This window comes from Oncorhynchus mykiss, chromosome 12 (genome assembly GCF_013265735.2).
Source record: "Oncorhynchus mykiss isolate Arlee chromosome 12, USDA_OmykA_1.1, whole genome shotgun sequence".
Lineage (NCBI taxonomy): Eukaryota > Metazoa > Chordata > Actinopteri > Salmoniformes > Salmonidae > Oncorhynchus > Oncorhynchus mykiss.
Genome location: NC_048576.1, coordinates 81766081 through 81781080, shown reverse-complemented (window position 1 = coordinate 81781080; position 15000 = coordinate 81766081). Strand labels below are relative to the sequence as shown.

Below are 15000 nucleotides of genomic sequence, written 5' to 3'. Positions count from 1 at the left end.
TGGTACCCAGGCTAGGTCTCTGTCTGCTGATGTGAGTGGTGTATGTATGAGTCTGTCTAGTGGATGTTGTCTACCTGTCTTAATGAGAGTATAAGGTCCTTGTTTGTCCTTGTCTTCAATGTCTGCAGGTATGAATATGTGTGTGTCTGTGAGTGAGTCTAAGGTGTTTCCAGGTATGTATGTCTTGGTGAGTACGTAGAGAGGTTTGCATGCCTGTTTGTGTGTTTACATTCCTCTGTGTGTGTTTACATGTTGTGGCTATTTCCTTGTTGTTGTTTGTGCCTATATGTTGTTTTGTGTATACTGACTGTGTGAGGTAATGGCTCTGACGTGCAACGCTCTTTCCTGTCCCCTCATGCAGTGCTGAGTGTGGGCGAGGGAGGGTTCTGGGAGGGCACGGTTAAGGGACGGACCGGCTGGTTCCCCTCAGACTGTGTAGAGGAAGTGGCAGTCCGTAGCCAGGACAACCGCTCAGGTGAGGCCCTGACCACACACCTGCAGACACACGCAGCGTGCCTCTCTCTCTCCCTTCTCATTGGTCAGAAAAACACATACACACGCACACTTACACACACACGGCAGCTCTGGCTGCTACACACAGACACACAGGCATAAAAAACAACACATTTAGCAGGAGGTCTACAGTTAGGTAGTAACACTGGGGAAGTAACACTCTAGACTCTCAGAATGATTAGAGCAGCAGAAGCAAGGTGTGGGTTGACAGGGAAGGAAGGTCCTACACTAGTCGTAGTAGTGGTGTCTGCCCACCACTAAGTCCTAAGGCAGTGGTAAACACAGCTGGTTTGACTGTATCTAGAGACTCAATAGAGAGACGTTTACTCGAGGTTCAGGCTGTAGTCTAACAGCAGCGTGTGACTGTAGTGACACTGTTGGTCAGTGTGGCAGGCAGGCAGCCATCATGCTGATAACACTGTGGTCGTGTGTTTTAGAGAGCCGCAGTGAGAAAGCCAAGAGACTGTTCCGCCATTACACCGTGGGCTCCTACGACAGCTTTGACGCTCCCAGGTAAGACTTTCTCTTTTTCTCTATGGGTAATATACTGTATATTAACCTCACCTGTGTTGTATGTGTGGAAGTGATCCACTAGAGACTATGATTGGGTGATCTACTGTGCCATGGATTTTGATTGGGTGATCTACTGTCCCATGGATTGTGATTGGGTGATCTACTGTGCCATGGATTTTGATTGGGTGATCTACTGTGCCATGGATTGTGATTGGGTGATCTACTGTCCCATGGATTGTGATTGGGTGATCTACTGTGCCATGGATTTTGATTGGGTGATCTACTGTGCCATGGATTGGGATTGGATGATCTATTGTGCGATGGATTGTGATTGGGTGATCTACTGTGCGATGGATTTTGATTGGGTGATCTACTGTACAATGGATTTTGATTGGGTGATCTACTGTGCGATGGATTTTGATTGGGTGATCTACTGTACAATGGATTTTGATTGGGTGATCTACTGTACAATGGATTGTGATTGGGTGATCTACTGTGCGATGGATTGTGATTGGGTGATCTACTGTGCGAAGGATTGTGATTGGGTGATCTACTGTGCGATGGATTGTGATTGGGTGATCTACTGTGCGATGGATTGTGATTGGGTGATCTACTGTGCGATGGATTGTTATTGGGTGATCTACTGTGCGATGGATTGTGATCTGCGATCTGATTGTGATTGTGGTCTGCTATCTGAAGTTACATACAGTACTGGTCTGATATCTGATGTTACATACAGTACTGGTCTGATATCTGAAGTTACATACAGTACTGGTCTGATATCTGAAGTTACATACAGTACTGGTCTGATATCTGAAGTTACATACAGTACTGGTCTGATATCTGAAGTTACATACAGTACTGGTCTGATATCTGAAGTTACATACAGTACTGGTCTGATATCTGAAGTTACATACAGTACTGGTCTGATATCTGAAGTTACATACAGTACTGGTCTGATATCTGAAGTTACATACAGTACTGGTCTGATATCTGAAGTTACATACAGTACTCATCTGAACTTCTGTAGACTGTCATCGACGTGTCCTCTACTGATGTGCTTGTTGATTATGTTGTCGTTGTTGTTGACTTCCAGATCGCTACGTTGACACTTCGGAGTGTAACTCCTCTCATTAACACCTAGTGATGTAATGTCCCTCTCTTTAATGTCATGTTTTTGCGTGGCGGCTCAGAGAGGCTCTGTTATGAGGCAAACCAATGGACTGTATGAAGAGAGAATTATTTATAAAGAAATAAACACATTATAAATCACATGTATTATTTACATATAATCTTTCTCCCTGCCCGCTCGCTATCACAGACAACACAAACACACACAAAAGCATTCATTATTTTGCATAATTTCATTTAGACTTACGTGCTCTACCAAGCGACTGACACCTACATGGAAACTCACACAAACGTTTCTACACCCACATCAGGGATATTTAAACAAATGTACCTGATACGATATAAAACTCCAGGTTGTTTAGTCAGTCTGTGACACTGCTAACTCACTGCTAACTCACTGCTAACTCACTGCTAACTCAATGCTAACTCACGGCTAAGTCTGTTTTTATCAGAGCACTAGTGTGGATCCATCTCACCCTGCTTTTTTCCACTCCTCTATATTTGGCTTTGTCACCCCTTCCACCTCTCTCGCTCTATCACTCCCTTTATTTTTATTCATCACTGTTTTACTCACCCCCTGTTCTTTTTAATTTTCTCTCCATCACCCTCCCTCCCCTGTGGTGTTTCCATCTGGAGAACAGACAGGGAAGGGCACTCTGGAGGGAGAGAGGGATGAACAGAGCAAGAAAGGAGGTGAAGAGGAGAGATTCTACAGTATGTAGAAGTAGACGAAGAAGAGAAAAGGGAGAGAGAACGCAGGAGAGGAAATAGACGTGAATGAACAACCCCCCTTTCTCTCCCACTTTCACCTCATCACCTTTCAATCCGCTTTTAGATGGAAGATGTTTTTATATTGACAGTAAGAGATCTTGTACACCTCCTGATCTGTCTAATGAAGCAGGCTTTTACTGCTCTGACTAGCTGTGACAGTTTAACAAGGCTCGGTCGAGACGGCAGTCAGCTAAATGAATGGCTTAAATTGATATTGTGGCACAGCGATTACATTAACAAGGATTAGAGGAAGAGGAGAGATGATCAGGGAGAGATGTTTTCCCTCTATACATTTTCACCCCTAGTGTCCATCTTCATCAATCCATTCCTCCTTTCTCCCTATTTGTCCTTATCCTTCCTTCCTTCCTTCCTTCCTTCCTTCCTTCCTTCCTTCCTTCCTTCCTTCCTTCCTTCCTTCCTTCCTTCCTTCCTTCCTTCCTTGTTCTCTTCTTCCATCCAAATAAGCCTCTCTCCTCCGTGCCCCCTCTCTCCCTGTGTCTCAGAGCCCATGGCATTGAACTCCCCTAGTAACACACATGACAACTGTTCTGGGTTAGCGGTCTGTGAAATAGGGACAAGGAAGCACACACACATTCTGGAGAAGAGTGGATTATTGCCCTCCATCACAAGAGGTGCTTTCAAATCACATTCTGGTGCACATTGTACATGTTTACATTATAGGTGAACACTCATGCACACATACAATAATACACACATGACCACAGACACATGAGTCACACACACTAACATGACCAAACACCTGCCAACATTCATTCTCTTGCCCCTCCCCCTTGTACTCTTTCTCCCTCTCTCCCTCTCTCCCTTTCTCTCACTCTCTCCCTCTTTCTCTCACTCTTTCTTTCTCTCTCCCTCTGTCTCGCTCTCTCCCTCTCTCTCTCTCACACACACGCGCGTGGCCATACACTAAATTCACAGCAGTATAGCTTAACATGCAGAGAGAGAAACAAAAAGAGAGGGAGGGAAGGAGAGAGAGGAGAAGAACAGCAATAGGCAGTGAAGGCAGAAAGGCACCAGAGAGAGGTAGGGGGAGAGAGAGGGGGAGATTGAGCGAGAGGCAGAGAGGGAGGGAGGGAAAGGCGACAGAAGACAGCATCGACATACATCGAACGAAGCACTGACAGAGATGATGTGAGTGCCTTTTTGAAGAGAATCTCTCTCGCTCTAATTCTCTCTCTTCCTTCTGCTGCTCATCCCCAGCTGAATCCCTCTTCTTCTTCCTGTCTGTCTTGATGCGTCTCCTTCCTCCCGTTTCCCTGCCTCGCTCTCCTCTTTTCATTCATGCGCTCTGCTTTGTTTACAGACAATGTGAGAGAGGAAAGAGGAGGAGAGGGGAGGGGACTGTGTACATGTGTGTGTGTTGATTAAAGGCCACGGGGGAGGGGAGATGTTAAGAGTGATCTAAGGGCATGTAGGGTCACTGAAGTAGAGAAGACGGAAGAGGGGTAGGACAAAACGAGTGCAGAGGTTACAGAAATGGGGAAATGGTAGAGATGTGAGATGGGAGGAAGACATAGGTTGACAGGTGGTGAAAAGAGGTAGGAGATGGGAAAAGAGAGATAATATAGAATTCATGTGTTATATTTGGTTTATTAAAGGTACAATATGCAGAAATATCTCTGCCATTTCCAAAATTCTAATAGTTCTCCTGATTTCAGTTCATTTTGACAAAACAAGCAATGCATAGTGTAGAGAATCATTGTACCATCTAAACCGATGTGAAATACATTAACAATAACCCAAAATGTAGTATTTTCAGCTGGTTGAAGCTGGTGTACAAAACTGAAAGTAAAAGATGCAAAAAACGAAACTTAAGAACGGGAAGCATAGAAATAGCTCACATAGAACACATCTACTGCTTCTTAGACGTGCTTTCAAAGAAGTCAGATTTCTATGTGAATTTGATAATAGATGAATCATCTATCATAATGATCATAAATAGCCTGTATACATATATGAGTTGTGAAAACATTGTGATGACAGAATGCAAGCCTCAGCAGTTCAGAGCAACAATCAGTGCGTTATACAGTATCTCCCTATCTGGAGTGAGTTACGGCAAGAGAGAGGAGTCAAACAGAACATGGCCTTAACTCATCCAAAATGCATCCATTCTTGTGAATGGAGAATCATAACTGAGGAGGAAAACAGTGATAGACAGACTCAGTGAATACCACTGAGAGAGATATATACAGAGATAGGAGAAAGGAATGTGTTTGAGTGTGTGTATGTGTGTGCGCGTCAGTGCGTCTCTTTTCTCTTTATATTCTGTTGGTGTATGAAATAGTCACATACTCAGCAAACAAACCCGATCACCCCTTGGCCCGCTCTTTCTCCCCTCTCTCAAAATTACCTCATATCTCTCTCCCTTTTTATGCTAAACCATCTTCCCCTCCCTCACTCACTCGCACACTCCCTCCTTCTCCCTCTCTTGTTCCCCCCTCTCTCTCTCTCTCTCTCTCTCTCTCTCTCTCTCTCTCTCTCTCTCTCGCTCTGTGTCGCAGTCACAGTGAACCATCTCCATCTCTCTCCTTCTCCCTCGTTCTCTTTCTCTCTCTCTGCCTGTCTTAAGTATGAAGGGGCTGGGAGAGCTAGGCCCTCACTCTCTCTCTCTCCATTGCTCTCTCCTCCTCTCCTCCCCTCCCTCGGCTCGTACTCACTGCTCTCTCGCTGGAAGACGAGAAGGAGGAGGAGGAGGGGGGGGGAAATGGCGATGGGGGGATGCGGCGAGGAGGATCTCTCCCTCTCTTCTTCCTGGCCGTCGCTAGGCCCCATGAATAGGAGTGTCTGGTTCATTTACAGGTACTGGCTGTTTTTGATTTCTCACTGGTCGCAGGGCTGGAGGATAGAGGGAGGGTGAGGGGGAGGCAGGGAGGGAGGGAGGGAGAGGAGCATGCATGTGGACATGGATGGTAGACTGGAGTGATTAGGAAGACTAATCGATAGACAGATGGGATGTGTTGCAATGCATGAGCCTGTACGTGTGTCCGTGTGTGCGTCTGTGTGTGTCTGTGTGTGTGTGTGTAGTGAGGAAGGAGAGACGCATGCACAGCCCGGTACATTAGCAGTAACGTTACAGCCTAGCTGTGTTTCCATGTACATTAATCACTCTCCTCTCCCTCTCCGTGTCTGTACGTCTGTCTTCAGTAGCAACACAGTACCGACACAACTGTCTGATAATTGCTGCTTCTCTCATCTGCAGAATGTGTGCGTGTGTCGTGTTTGTGGGTCTCTGTGTGTGACGGTCTTTGAGCTGTTGTTGATTGAGAACAAGGTATAGGAGGCAGATCTATAACATGTATCCCCGCTAGTGGCTCTGCTTCTACTGTGTCTACATATGGTGTGTGTACGTGTGTGTGCGTTATCAATGTGGGCCCCTGTGTATGTGTACAAACATTAGTGTATAAGAGAATGAGAAGTGGTTTGAGAGGGACATGATGTGCCATGGGTAGCAGTCCCCCTTGCTATGCTTCTAGATGGTGTTACCAATACTTATAGCAGAGCTGGGACGATAAACCCCAAATGATCCACACCGACCATACCGATCACTTATCACAGGCATTTTGCTGTTACCGTTCACTACGATAAGTATCCTATACTAGAGAAATGTGAAGTTCTACACGTGCTTCTACACCTGCATTGCTGTTTGGGGTTTTAGGCTGGTTTCTGTACCAACACTTAGTGAAATCAGCTGATGTAAGAAGGGCTTTATAAATACATTTGATTGATTGATTGATTGATTGAAGTTTGAAATTAAATACGTTTTCTAATATGGGTGATTGTTAATGGGACAACCATCAAACTAGTAGTAGTAGTTTAAAGGATAGTAGTTATAAACTGTGGTTCACATTAATGTTATAAACTGTGGTTCACATTAATGTTATAAACTGTGGTTCACATTAATGTTATAAACTGTGGTGCACATTAATTGATGTTATAAACTGTGATGCACATTAATTAATGTTATAAACTGTGGTGCACATTAATTAATTTTATAAACTGTGATGCACATTAATTAATGTTATAAACTGTGGTGCACATTAATTAATGTTATAAACTGTGGTGCACATTAATTCATTTTATAAACTGTGATGCACATTAATGAATGTTATAAACTGTGGTGCACATTAATTAATTTTATAAACTGTGATGCACATTAATACATTTTATAAACTGTGGTGCACATTGATGTTATAAACTGTGGTGCACATTAATTTTATAAACTGTGGTGCACATTAATGTTATAAACTGTGGTGCACATTCATGTTATAAACTGTGGTGCACATTCATGTTATAAACTGTGGTGCACATTCATGTTATAAACTGTGGTGCACATTCATGTTATAAACTGTGGTGCACATTCATGTTATAAACTGTGGTGCACATTCATGTTATAAACTGTGGTGCACATTCATGTTATAAACTGTGGTGCACATTCATGTTATAAACTGTGGTGCACATTCATTTTATAAACTGTGGTGCACATTAATGTTATAAACTGTGGTGCACATTCATGTTATAAACTGTGGTGCACATTCATGTTATAAACTGTGGTGCACATTCATGTTATAAACTGTGGTGCACATTCATGTTATAAACTGTGGTGCACATTCATGTTATAAACTGTGGTGCACATTCATGTTATAAACTGTGGTGCACATTCATGTTATAAACTGTGGTGCACATTCATGTTATAAACTGTGGTGCACATTCATGTTATAAACTGTGGTGCACATTTATTAATTTTATAAACTGTGGTGCACATTAATGTTATAAACTGTGGTGCACATTAATTAATGTTATAAACTGTGGTTCACATTAATTCATGTTATAAACTGTGGTGCACATTCATGTTATAAACTGTGGTGCAGATTTATGAATTGTATAAACTGTGGTGCACATTCATGTTATAAACTGTGGTGCACATTAATTCATGTTATAAACTGTGGTTCCCATTAATTCATGTTATAAACTGTGGTGCACATTAATGTTATAAACTGTGGTGCACATTAATTCATGTTATAAACTGTGGTGCACATTCATGTTATAAACGTATCATTCTATTTATGGTTATAGCATTAATTGAGGTAATTTATCACGATGGGGATTTTTGTCCATATCCCCCAGCTCTAACTTCTAGATTGTGTTGCATGGATCAGTTACATTGGAGATACAGTAGGTATGTATGTAGGAGGAACATGGTTAGATGATTGTGTGGTGTTATTACGGTATGCACAACCTTGAGTTGGTGACAGACTTGATGACAGGAGAGCTTGTGTCAGTATAGATACCACTGGGCTGCAGTCCAGAGGAATGTTTGTGTGAGGAACATAACCAACCTAACAAACCAATCCCCATGGTGTGGCAGGTCCCAAATTACACCTTATTCCCCATATAGATCCCATTCATCTCTGGTCAACAGTGGTGCACTAGGCTCAATTATGAGGAAGGTGTCATTACAGATGGATGCAGTCCGTGATTGTGTGGTGCTCATTGGTTCATGCTGGCAAATGACTGTATTTAAGTGAGTTGCTATGCGAGTTGCTATGCCAGTGGAGGGGACGGCCTGGCTGAAGAAGAAGAAGGGAAGACATACAGTACGTAAACATTATTAAAGGTAAACAGTATGTTGACAGTAGCTAGTTGAATCATTGGATGACTGGTTAACTAGCTAAACTAGGTCTTCCGAAAGGGGATCAAGTGGCTGACATGCAGGTGCTTGTGGGTATTCACACTTCTTCTGTGGTCTTTCCATGATAGCTCCATGTACTCTAGTTAGATAGCAACTGGAAACTGCCAATTATCGTCGTCTCCCATACTCATTATCCCCTGTTTATTCATGAGGCTATTTTAGCGAGGCGGACCAACATAACCTGACCTCTTTATTGGCTCTACATGTGAGGATTCTTCTTCTTTGGACGACTACGTCTGTGTCATCAGAGCACCTAGCTGTGCATACATTTCTCTCTTCCAGTGTAGTCAGGCCTCTCTATATTACACCAGCTAGATCCTACGTCCTGTAGCTTGTTGCTCAGGCAACCGTCATCATCATATATAGCCTAGCATCTTAGAGAGTGAGGTTCTGGAACAACATCTCTGGTCTTTCTGTCAACCAACCCAGCGCAATCTCACTGTACCTCGCCCTGTCGCCGACACAAGGCTACCCAGCGAGCCCCTGGTCTGGTGCATTATGTCATCAGCTGACCCCTGACCCCAGAGAGGACACAGGAAATACAAAACCCACTGCCCAGCTCTGGGGAGCCGAGTCAGGGCAGAGTCAGTTAAATGTATTCATTCGGTAATAACGGTAATAGCACATTTTCTACAATGTGCTTAAAAAATGTGCCCTCATTTCAGAAGGTCCCTGACCCCTCCCACCTCCCTCTCTCTCCCAGGATTAAGGCTCCCTCCTGGTGCAGTGTGCATGTATGCAGGGGGATACCTATCTCCTACCGCTCTCTCTCTCGTACCGCTCTCCCTCCTACCTCTCTCTCTCTCTCTCTCTCTCTTTCTCTCTCGTACCTCTCTCTCTCCTACCTCTCTCTCTCGCTCCTCTCTCTCTCTCTCCTACCTCTCTCTCTCCTACCTCTCTCTCTCCTACCTCTCTCTCCTATCTCTCTCTCTCCTACCTCTCTCTCTCCTACCTCTCTCCTACCTCTCTCTCTCCTACCTCTCTCTCTCTCTCGTACCTCTCTCTCTTCTACCTCTCTCTCTCTCTCGTACCTCTCTCTCTCCTACCTCTCTCTCTCTCCTACCTCTCTCTCTCCTACCTCTCTCTCTCTCTCCTACCTCTCTCTCCTACCTCTCTCTCTCCTACCTCTCTCTCCTACCTCTCTCTCTCTCTCTCTCTCTCTCTGCTACCTCTCTCTCTCCTACCTCTCTCTCTCTCTCTGCTACCTCTCTCTCTCCTACCTCTCTCTCCTACCTCTCTCTCTCTCTCCTACCTCTCTATCTCGCTCTCCTACCTCTCTCTCTTCTACCTCTCTCTCTCTCGTACCTCTCTCTCTCCTACCTCTCTCTCTCTCCTACCTCTCTCTCTCCTACCTCTCTCTCTCTCCTACCTCTCTCTCCTACCTCTCTCTCTCATACCTCTCTCTCTCATACCTCTCTCTCCTACCTCTCTCTCTCCTACCTCTCTCTCTCCTACCTCTCTCTCCTACCTCTCTCTCTCCTACCTCTCTCTCCTACGTCTCTCTCTCCTACCTCTCTCTCTCTCCTACCTCTCTCTCTCCTACCTCTCTCTCCTACCTATCTCTCTCCTACCTCTCTCTCCTACCTCTCTCTCTCCTACCTCTCTCTCTCCTACCTCTCTCTCTCCTACCTCTCTATCCTACCTCTCTCTCTCCTACCTCTCTCTCTCCTACCTCTCTCTCCTACCTCTTCCTCTCCTACCTCTCTCTCCTACCTCTCTCTCTCCTACCTCTCTCGCCTCTCTCTCTCTCTCTGCTACCTCTCTCTCTCCTACCTCTCTCTCCTACCTCTCTCTCTCCTACCTCTCTCTCTCTCTCTCCTACCTCTCTCTCTCTCTCCTACCTCTCTCTCTCTCCTACCTCTCTCTCTCCTACCTCTCTCTCCTACCTATCTCTCTCATACCTCTCTCGCCTACCTCTCTCTCCTACCTCTCTCTCTCCTACCTCTCTCTCTCCTACCTCTCTCTCCTACCTCTCTCTCCTACCTCTCTCTCCTACCTCTCTCTCTCTCCTACCTCTCTCTCTCCTACCTCTCTCTCCTACCTCTCTCGCCTACCTCTCTCGCCTACCTCTCTCTCTCCTACCTCTCTCCTACCTCTCTCTCCTACCGCTCTCTCTCCTACCTCTCTCTCTCCTACCTCTCTCTCTCCTACCTCTCTCTCTCCTACCTCTCTCGCCTACCTCTCTCTCTCCTACCTCTCTCTCTCCTACCTCTCTCTCTCCTACCTCTCTCTCCTACCTCTCTCTCTCTCCTACCTCTCTCTCTCTCCTACCTCTCTCTCCTACCTCTCTCTCTCCTACCTCTCTCGCCTACCTCTCTCTCTCCTACCTCTCTCGCCTACCTCTCTCTCCTACCTCTCTCTCTCCTACCTCTCTCTCTCCTACCTCTCTCTCCTACCTCTCTCTCCTACCTCTCTCTCCTACCTCTCTGTCCTACCTCTCTCTCTCCTACCTCTCTCTCTCCTACCTCTCTCTCTCCTACCTCTCTCTCCTACCTCTCTCTCTCTCCTACCTCTCTCTCTCTCCTACCTCTCTCTCCCCTACCTCTCTCTCCTACCTCTCTCTCCTACCTCTCTCTCTCCTACCTCTCTCGCCTACCTCTCTCTCTCCTACCTCTCTCGCCTACCTCTCTCTCCTACCTCTCTCTCTCCTACCTCTCTCTCTCCTACCTCTCTCTCCTACCTCTCTCTCCTACCTCTCTCTCCTACCTCTCTGTCCTACCTCTCTCTCTCCTACCTCTCTCTCTCCTACCTCTCTCTCTTCCTGCTGTCCCCTTTTTCCACTCTTTTTTGAATGTATCTCATGTTATCGCTAAGTGTCTCTCCTCATCTCTCTCTGTCCTCTCTCTTAGTGACTATATCATCAAGGAGAAGACAGTGCTTCTGCAGAAAAAAGACAGTGAGGGTTTTGGCTTTGTGCTGAGAGGAGCCAAGGGTAAGGAAACACGTGCGATCAGCTGTTGATAGATAGACAGTCAGACATACAGACAGGCCTTTAACAAACAGGCACACACACAGATGAACACACTTGGACAGTCTCACTGTGCTGCATGGGCTTCATCAGTCTAGTTGTTACAGTGGTTATGACATAATGCTGGTTACCCCTCTGTTCTCTGTCTTCAGCTCAGACCCCCATCGAGGAGTTCACTCCCACCCCAGCCTTCCCAGCACTGCAGTACCTGGAGTCTGTCGACGAAGGAGGCGTGGCCTGGAGAGCCGGTCTGAGAATGGGAGACTTCCTCATTGAGGTGTGTGCTGCTAGCGCATGATGGGAGCTGAAGTTGGATTCTTCACAATGGCTATTATTATGAAAAATCACCCTCTCTAACCAATTACATGGACTTCTTCTTCTTCCCCTCTACTTCTCCCCCCCCCCCCCCCCCCCCCCCCCTCTCAGGTGAATGGTCAGAATGTGGTGAAGGTGGGACACAGGCAGGTGGTCAACATGATCAGGCAAGGTGGAAACGCCCTCATGGTCAAGGTTGTCATGGTGACACGCAACCCTGACATGGAGGATGGCCAGAGAAAGAAAAGTAAGAGACAACACAGGGTCTGGAACTACGACAACGATGATGGCGACGAGGATGATAATGCTTTCCTTTCTCCACAGTCCCCCAGCAGAGTAAAAGACTAAGCACTCCAGCCATCGCTCTCCGCTCCAAATCCATGACCTCAGAACTGGAGGAGATGGGTAAGAAATGGGGGATACGGGTTGGGTTCTGGGTAGAGACAGGAAAGACAATGACAGAGGAGGAAGTAGACCAGGAACATACGGAAAGGGAAAGAGCATCTAGAAGGAATACAAAGGAATGTATAGCAGAGGGAGATGTACGTCTGGACCAGACACAACCAGTGTGTGCCCATTGGGAAAGAAAAGGGGATACAAAGTCACAGAGAGGTGGGCTGTGATGGACAGAGGGAAGAACAGGGGATACAAAGTCACAGAGAGGTGGGCTGTGATGGACAGAGGGAAGAACAGGGGATACAAAGTCACAGAGAGGTGGGCTGTGATGGACAGAGGGAAGAAAAGGGGATACAAAGTCACAGAGAGGTGGGCTGTGATGGACAGAGGGAAGAACAGGGGATACAAAGTCACAGAGAGGTGGGCTGTGATGGACAGAGGGAAGAACAGGGGATACAAAGTCACAGAGAGGTAGGCTGTGATGGACAGAGGGAAGAAAAGGGGATACAAAGTCACAGAGAGGTGGGCTGTGATGGACAGAGGGAAGAACAGGGGATACAAAGTCACAGAGAGGTGGGCTGTGATGGACAGAGGGAAGAACAGGGGATACAAAGTCACAGAGAGGTGGGCTGTGATGGACAGAGGGAAGAACAGGAGGGGAAGCAAGAGAGGCAGAGAAGTGACACTGTCATGTACTGTCTGAGTGTCCAGGGAAAGGTGTCAGAACCTTAATGGTGACAGCATTGTTAGGGTACCAACATGGATGAGAGTCTCAATGCATTTCACTGTTCTTTCAGAGGTTCCACACTGTCACTTCCAGCACCCCCACTACAGGTAACCCCTCAAACAATGACCCCACCCACCCCTGATCCTTTTCACTGCGCCCCCTTTTACCCCTGCACCCCCCAGCCCTATAACCCTAGCACCCCCAGACCAGTCCCACGTCTCCACAAACACACCTACACTGGCTGAGTGTGTTGTTGCCAGGGTAACACTGCAGGGGGTGGGTGTCACTCTAAGGGAGACCACTGTAGATGCTGCTGCGGTCTCTACTGAGCATGCTCACTTCGCCCATGATGATGATTTATGGGAGCAGATAATATGAGAGGCAAGTGGGAGCCTCTGAGTATTTCCTATCTGATCCTAGGTCAGATTCCAGTTCATTCCAACAGACTCCCACAACAGACTCCCTTACAAGCCAGTCTGCTGGGACATTACTCCTGTCCTCAATACACACGGCTTATTATCTCCTCTAGTGCAGAGCCAGGATAAGATCCAGATGGTTGGGTAACTACTAGCTTACTGTACCCCTGACTATCCCCCCAACACCCCTCTCTGTGGTCCAAACACCTGACTATCCCCCCAACACCCCTCTCTGTGGTCCAAACCCCTGACTATCCCCCCAACACCCCTCTCTGTGGTCCAAACCCCTGACTATCCCCCCATCTCCCCTCTCTGTGGTCCAAACCCCTGACTATCCCCCCAACACCCCTCTCTGTGGTCCAAACCCCTGACTATCCCCCCAACACCCCTCTCTGTGGTCCAAACCCCTGACTATCCCCCCATCACCCCTCTCTGTGGTCCAAACCCCTGACTATCCCCCCAACACCCCTCTCTGTGGTCCAAACCCCTGACTATCCCCTCATCACCCCTCTCTGTGGTCCAAACCCCCGACTATCCCCCCATCACCCTTCTCTGTGGTCCAAACCCCTGACTATCCCCCCAACGCCCTTCTCTGTGGTCCAAACCCCTGACTATTCCCCCAACACCCCTCTCTGTGGCGCAAACCCCTGACTAACCCCCCAACACCCCTCTCTGTGGTCCAAACCCCTGACTATCTCCCCATCACCCCTCTCTGTGGTCCAAACTCCTGACTATCACCCCTCTCTGTGGTCCAAACCCCTGACTATCCCCTCATCACCCCTCTCTGTGGTCCAAACCCCTGACTCCCCCCATCACCCCTTTCTGTGGTTCAAACCCCTGACTATTCCCTCATAACCCCTCTCTGTGGTCCAAACCCCTGACTATCCCCCCCAACACCCCTCTCTGTGGTCCAAACCCCTGACTATCCCCTCATCACCCCTCTCTGTGGTCCAAACCCCTGACTAACCCCTCATCACCCCTCTCTGTGGTCCAAACCCCTGACTATCCCCTCATCACCCCTCTCTGTGGTCCAAACCCCTGACTCCCCCATCACCCCTTTCTGTGGTCCAAACCCCTGACTATCCCCTCATAACCCCTCTCTGTGGTCCAAACCCCTGACTATCCCCCCCAACACCCCTCTCTGTGGTCCAAACCCCTGACTATCCCCCCATCACCCCTCTCTGTGGTCCAAACCCCTGACTATCCCCTCATCACCCCTCTCTGTGGTCCAAACCCCTGACTGACTGATTGACACACAGCATGAGCAGCCGCCCCACAGACACCCCCTGCCCTGCCCTGATCTCCCCCCACCTGTAAACCAATGATCACTACCCCTATAGTATGGAACATCCCAAACCTACACTACACTAATGTTGCAACCCCTCGTCCCACTACTACACACACCTTAATGCTGTAATAGCAGTATATCTACTGTATAACCCCACACATACATGGCCCCTGTCCAGGGTGAGAATGCAACTCTACTCTCCATATTTAATGTAGAACCATACAGTAGATATATTTGTTTCATTTCATCTTCATA

The 15000-nt window shown here is 47.1% G+C and overlaps 1 protein-coding gene across 1 annotated transcript in view; it reads left to right on the top strand.

Annotated features, from left to right (window-relative positions):
• Positions 1–15000, top strand: part of LOC110538995 (SH3 and multiple ankyrin repeat domains protein 1-like) — a 108139-nt gene that overhangs the window by 59990 nt on the left and 33149 nt on the right. Inside the window, exons 14-19 of the mRNA XM_036939541.1 lie at positions 362–475; positions 951–1026; positions 11485–11567; positions 11756–11880; positions 12030–12165; positions 12243–12323. Of these exons, the coding sequence (XP_036795436.1) occupies positions 362–475; positions 951–1026; positions 11485–11567; positions 11756–11880; positions 12030–12165; positions 12243–12323 (615 nt within the window). The remainder of the gene's footprint in view (positions 1–361; positions 476–950; positions 1027–11484; positions 11568–11755; positions 11881–12029; positions 12166–12242; positions 12324–15000) is intronic.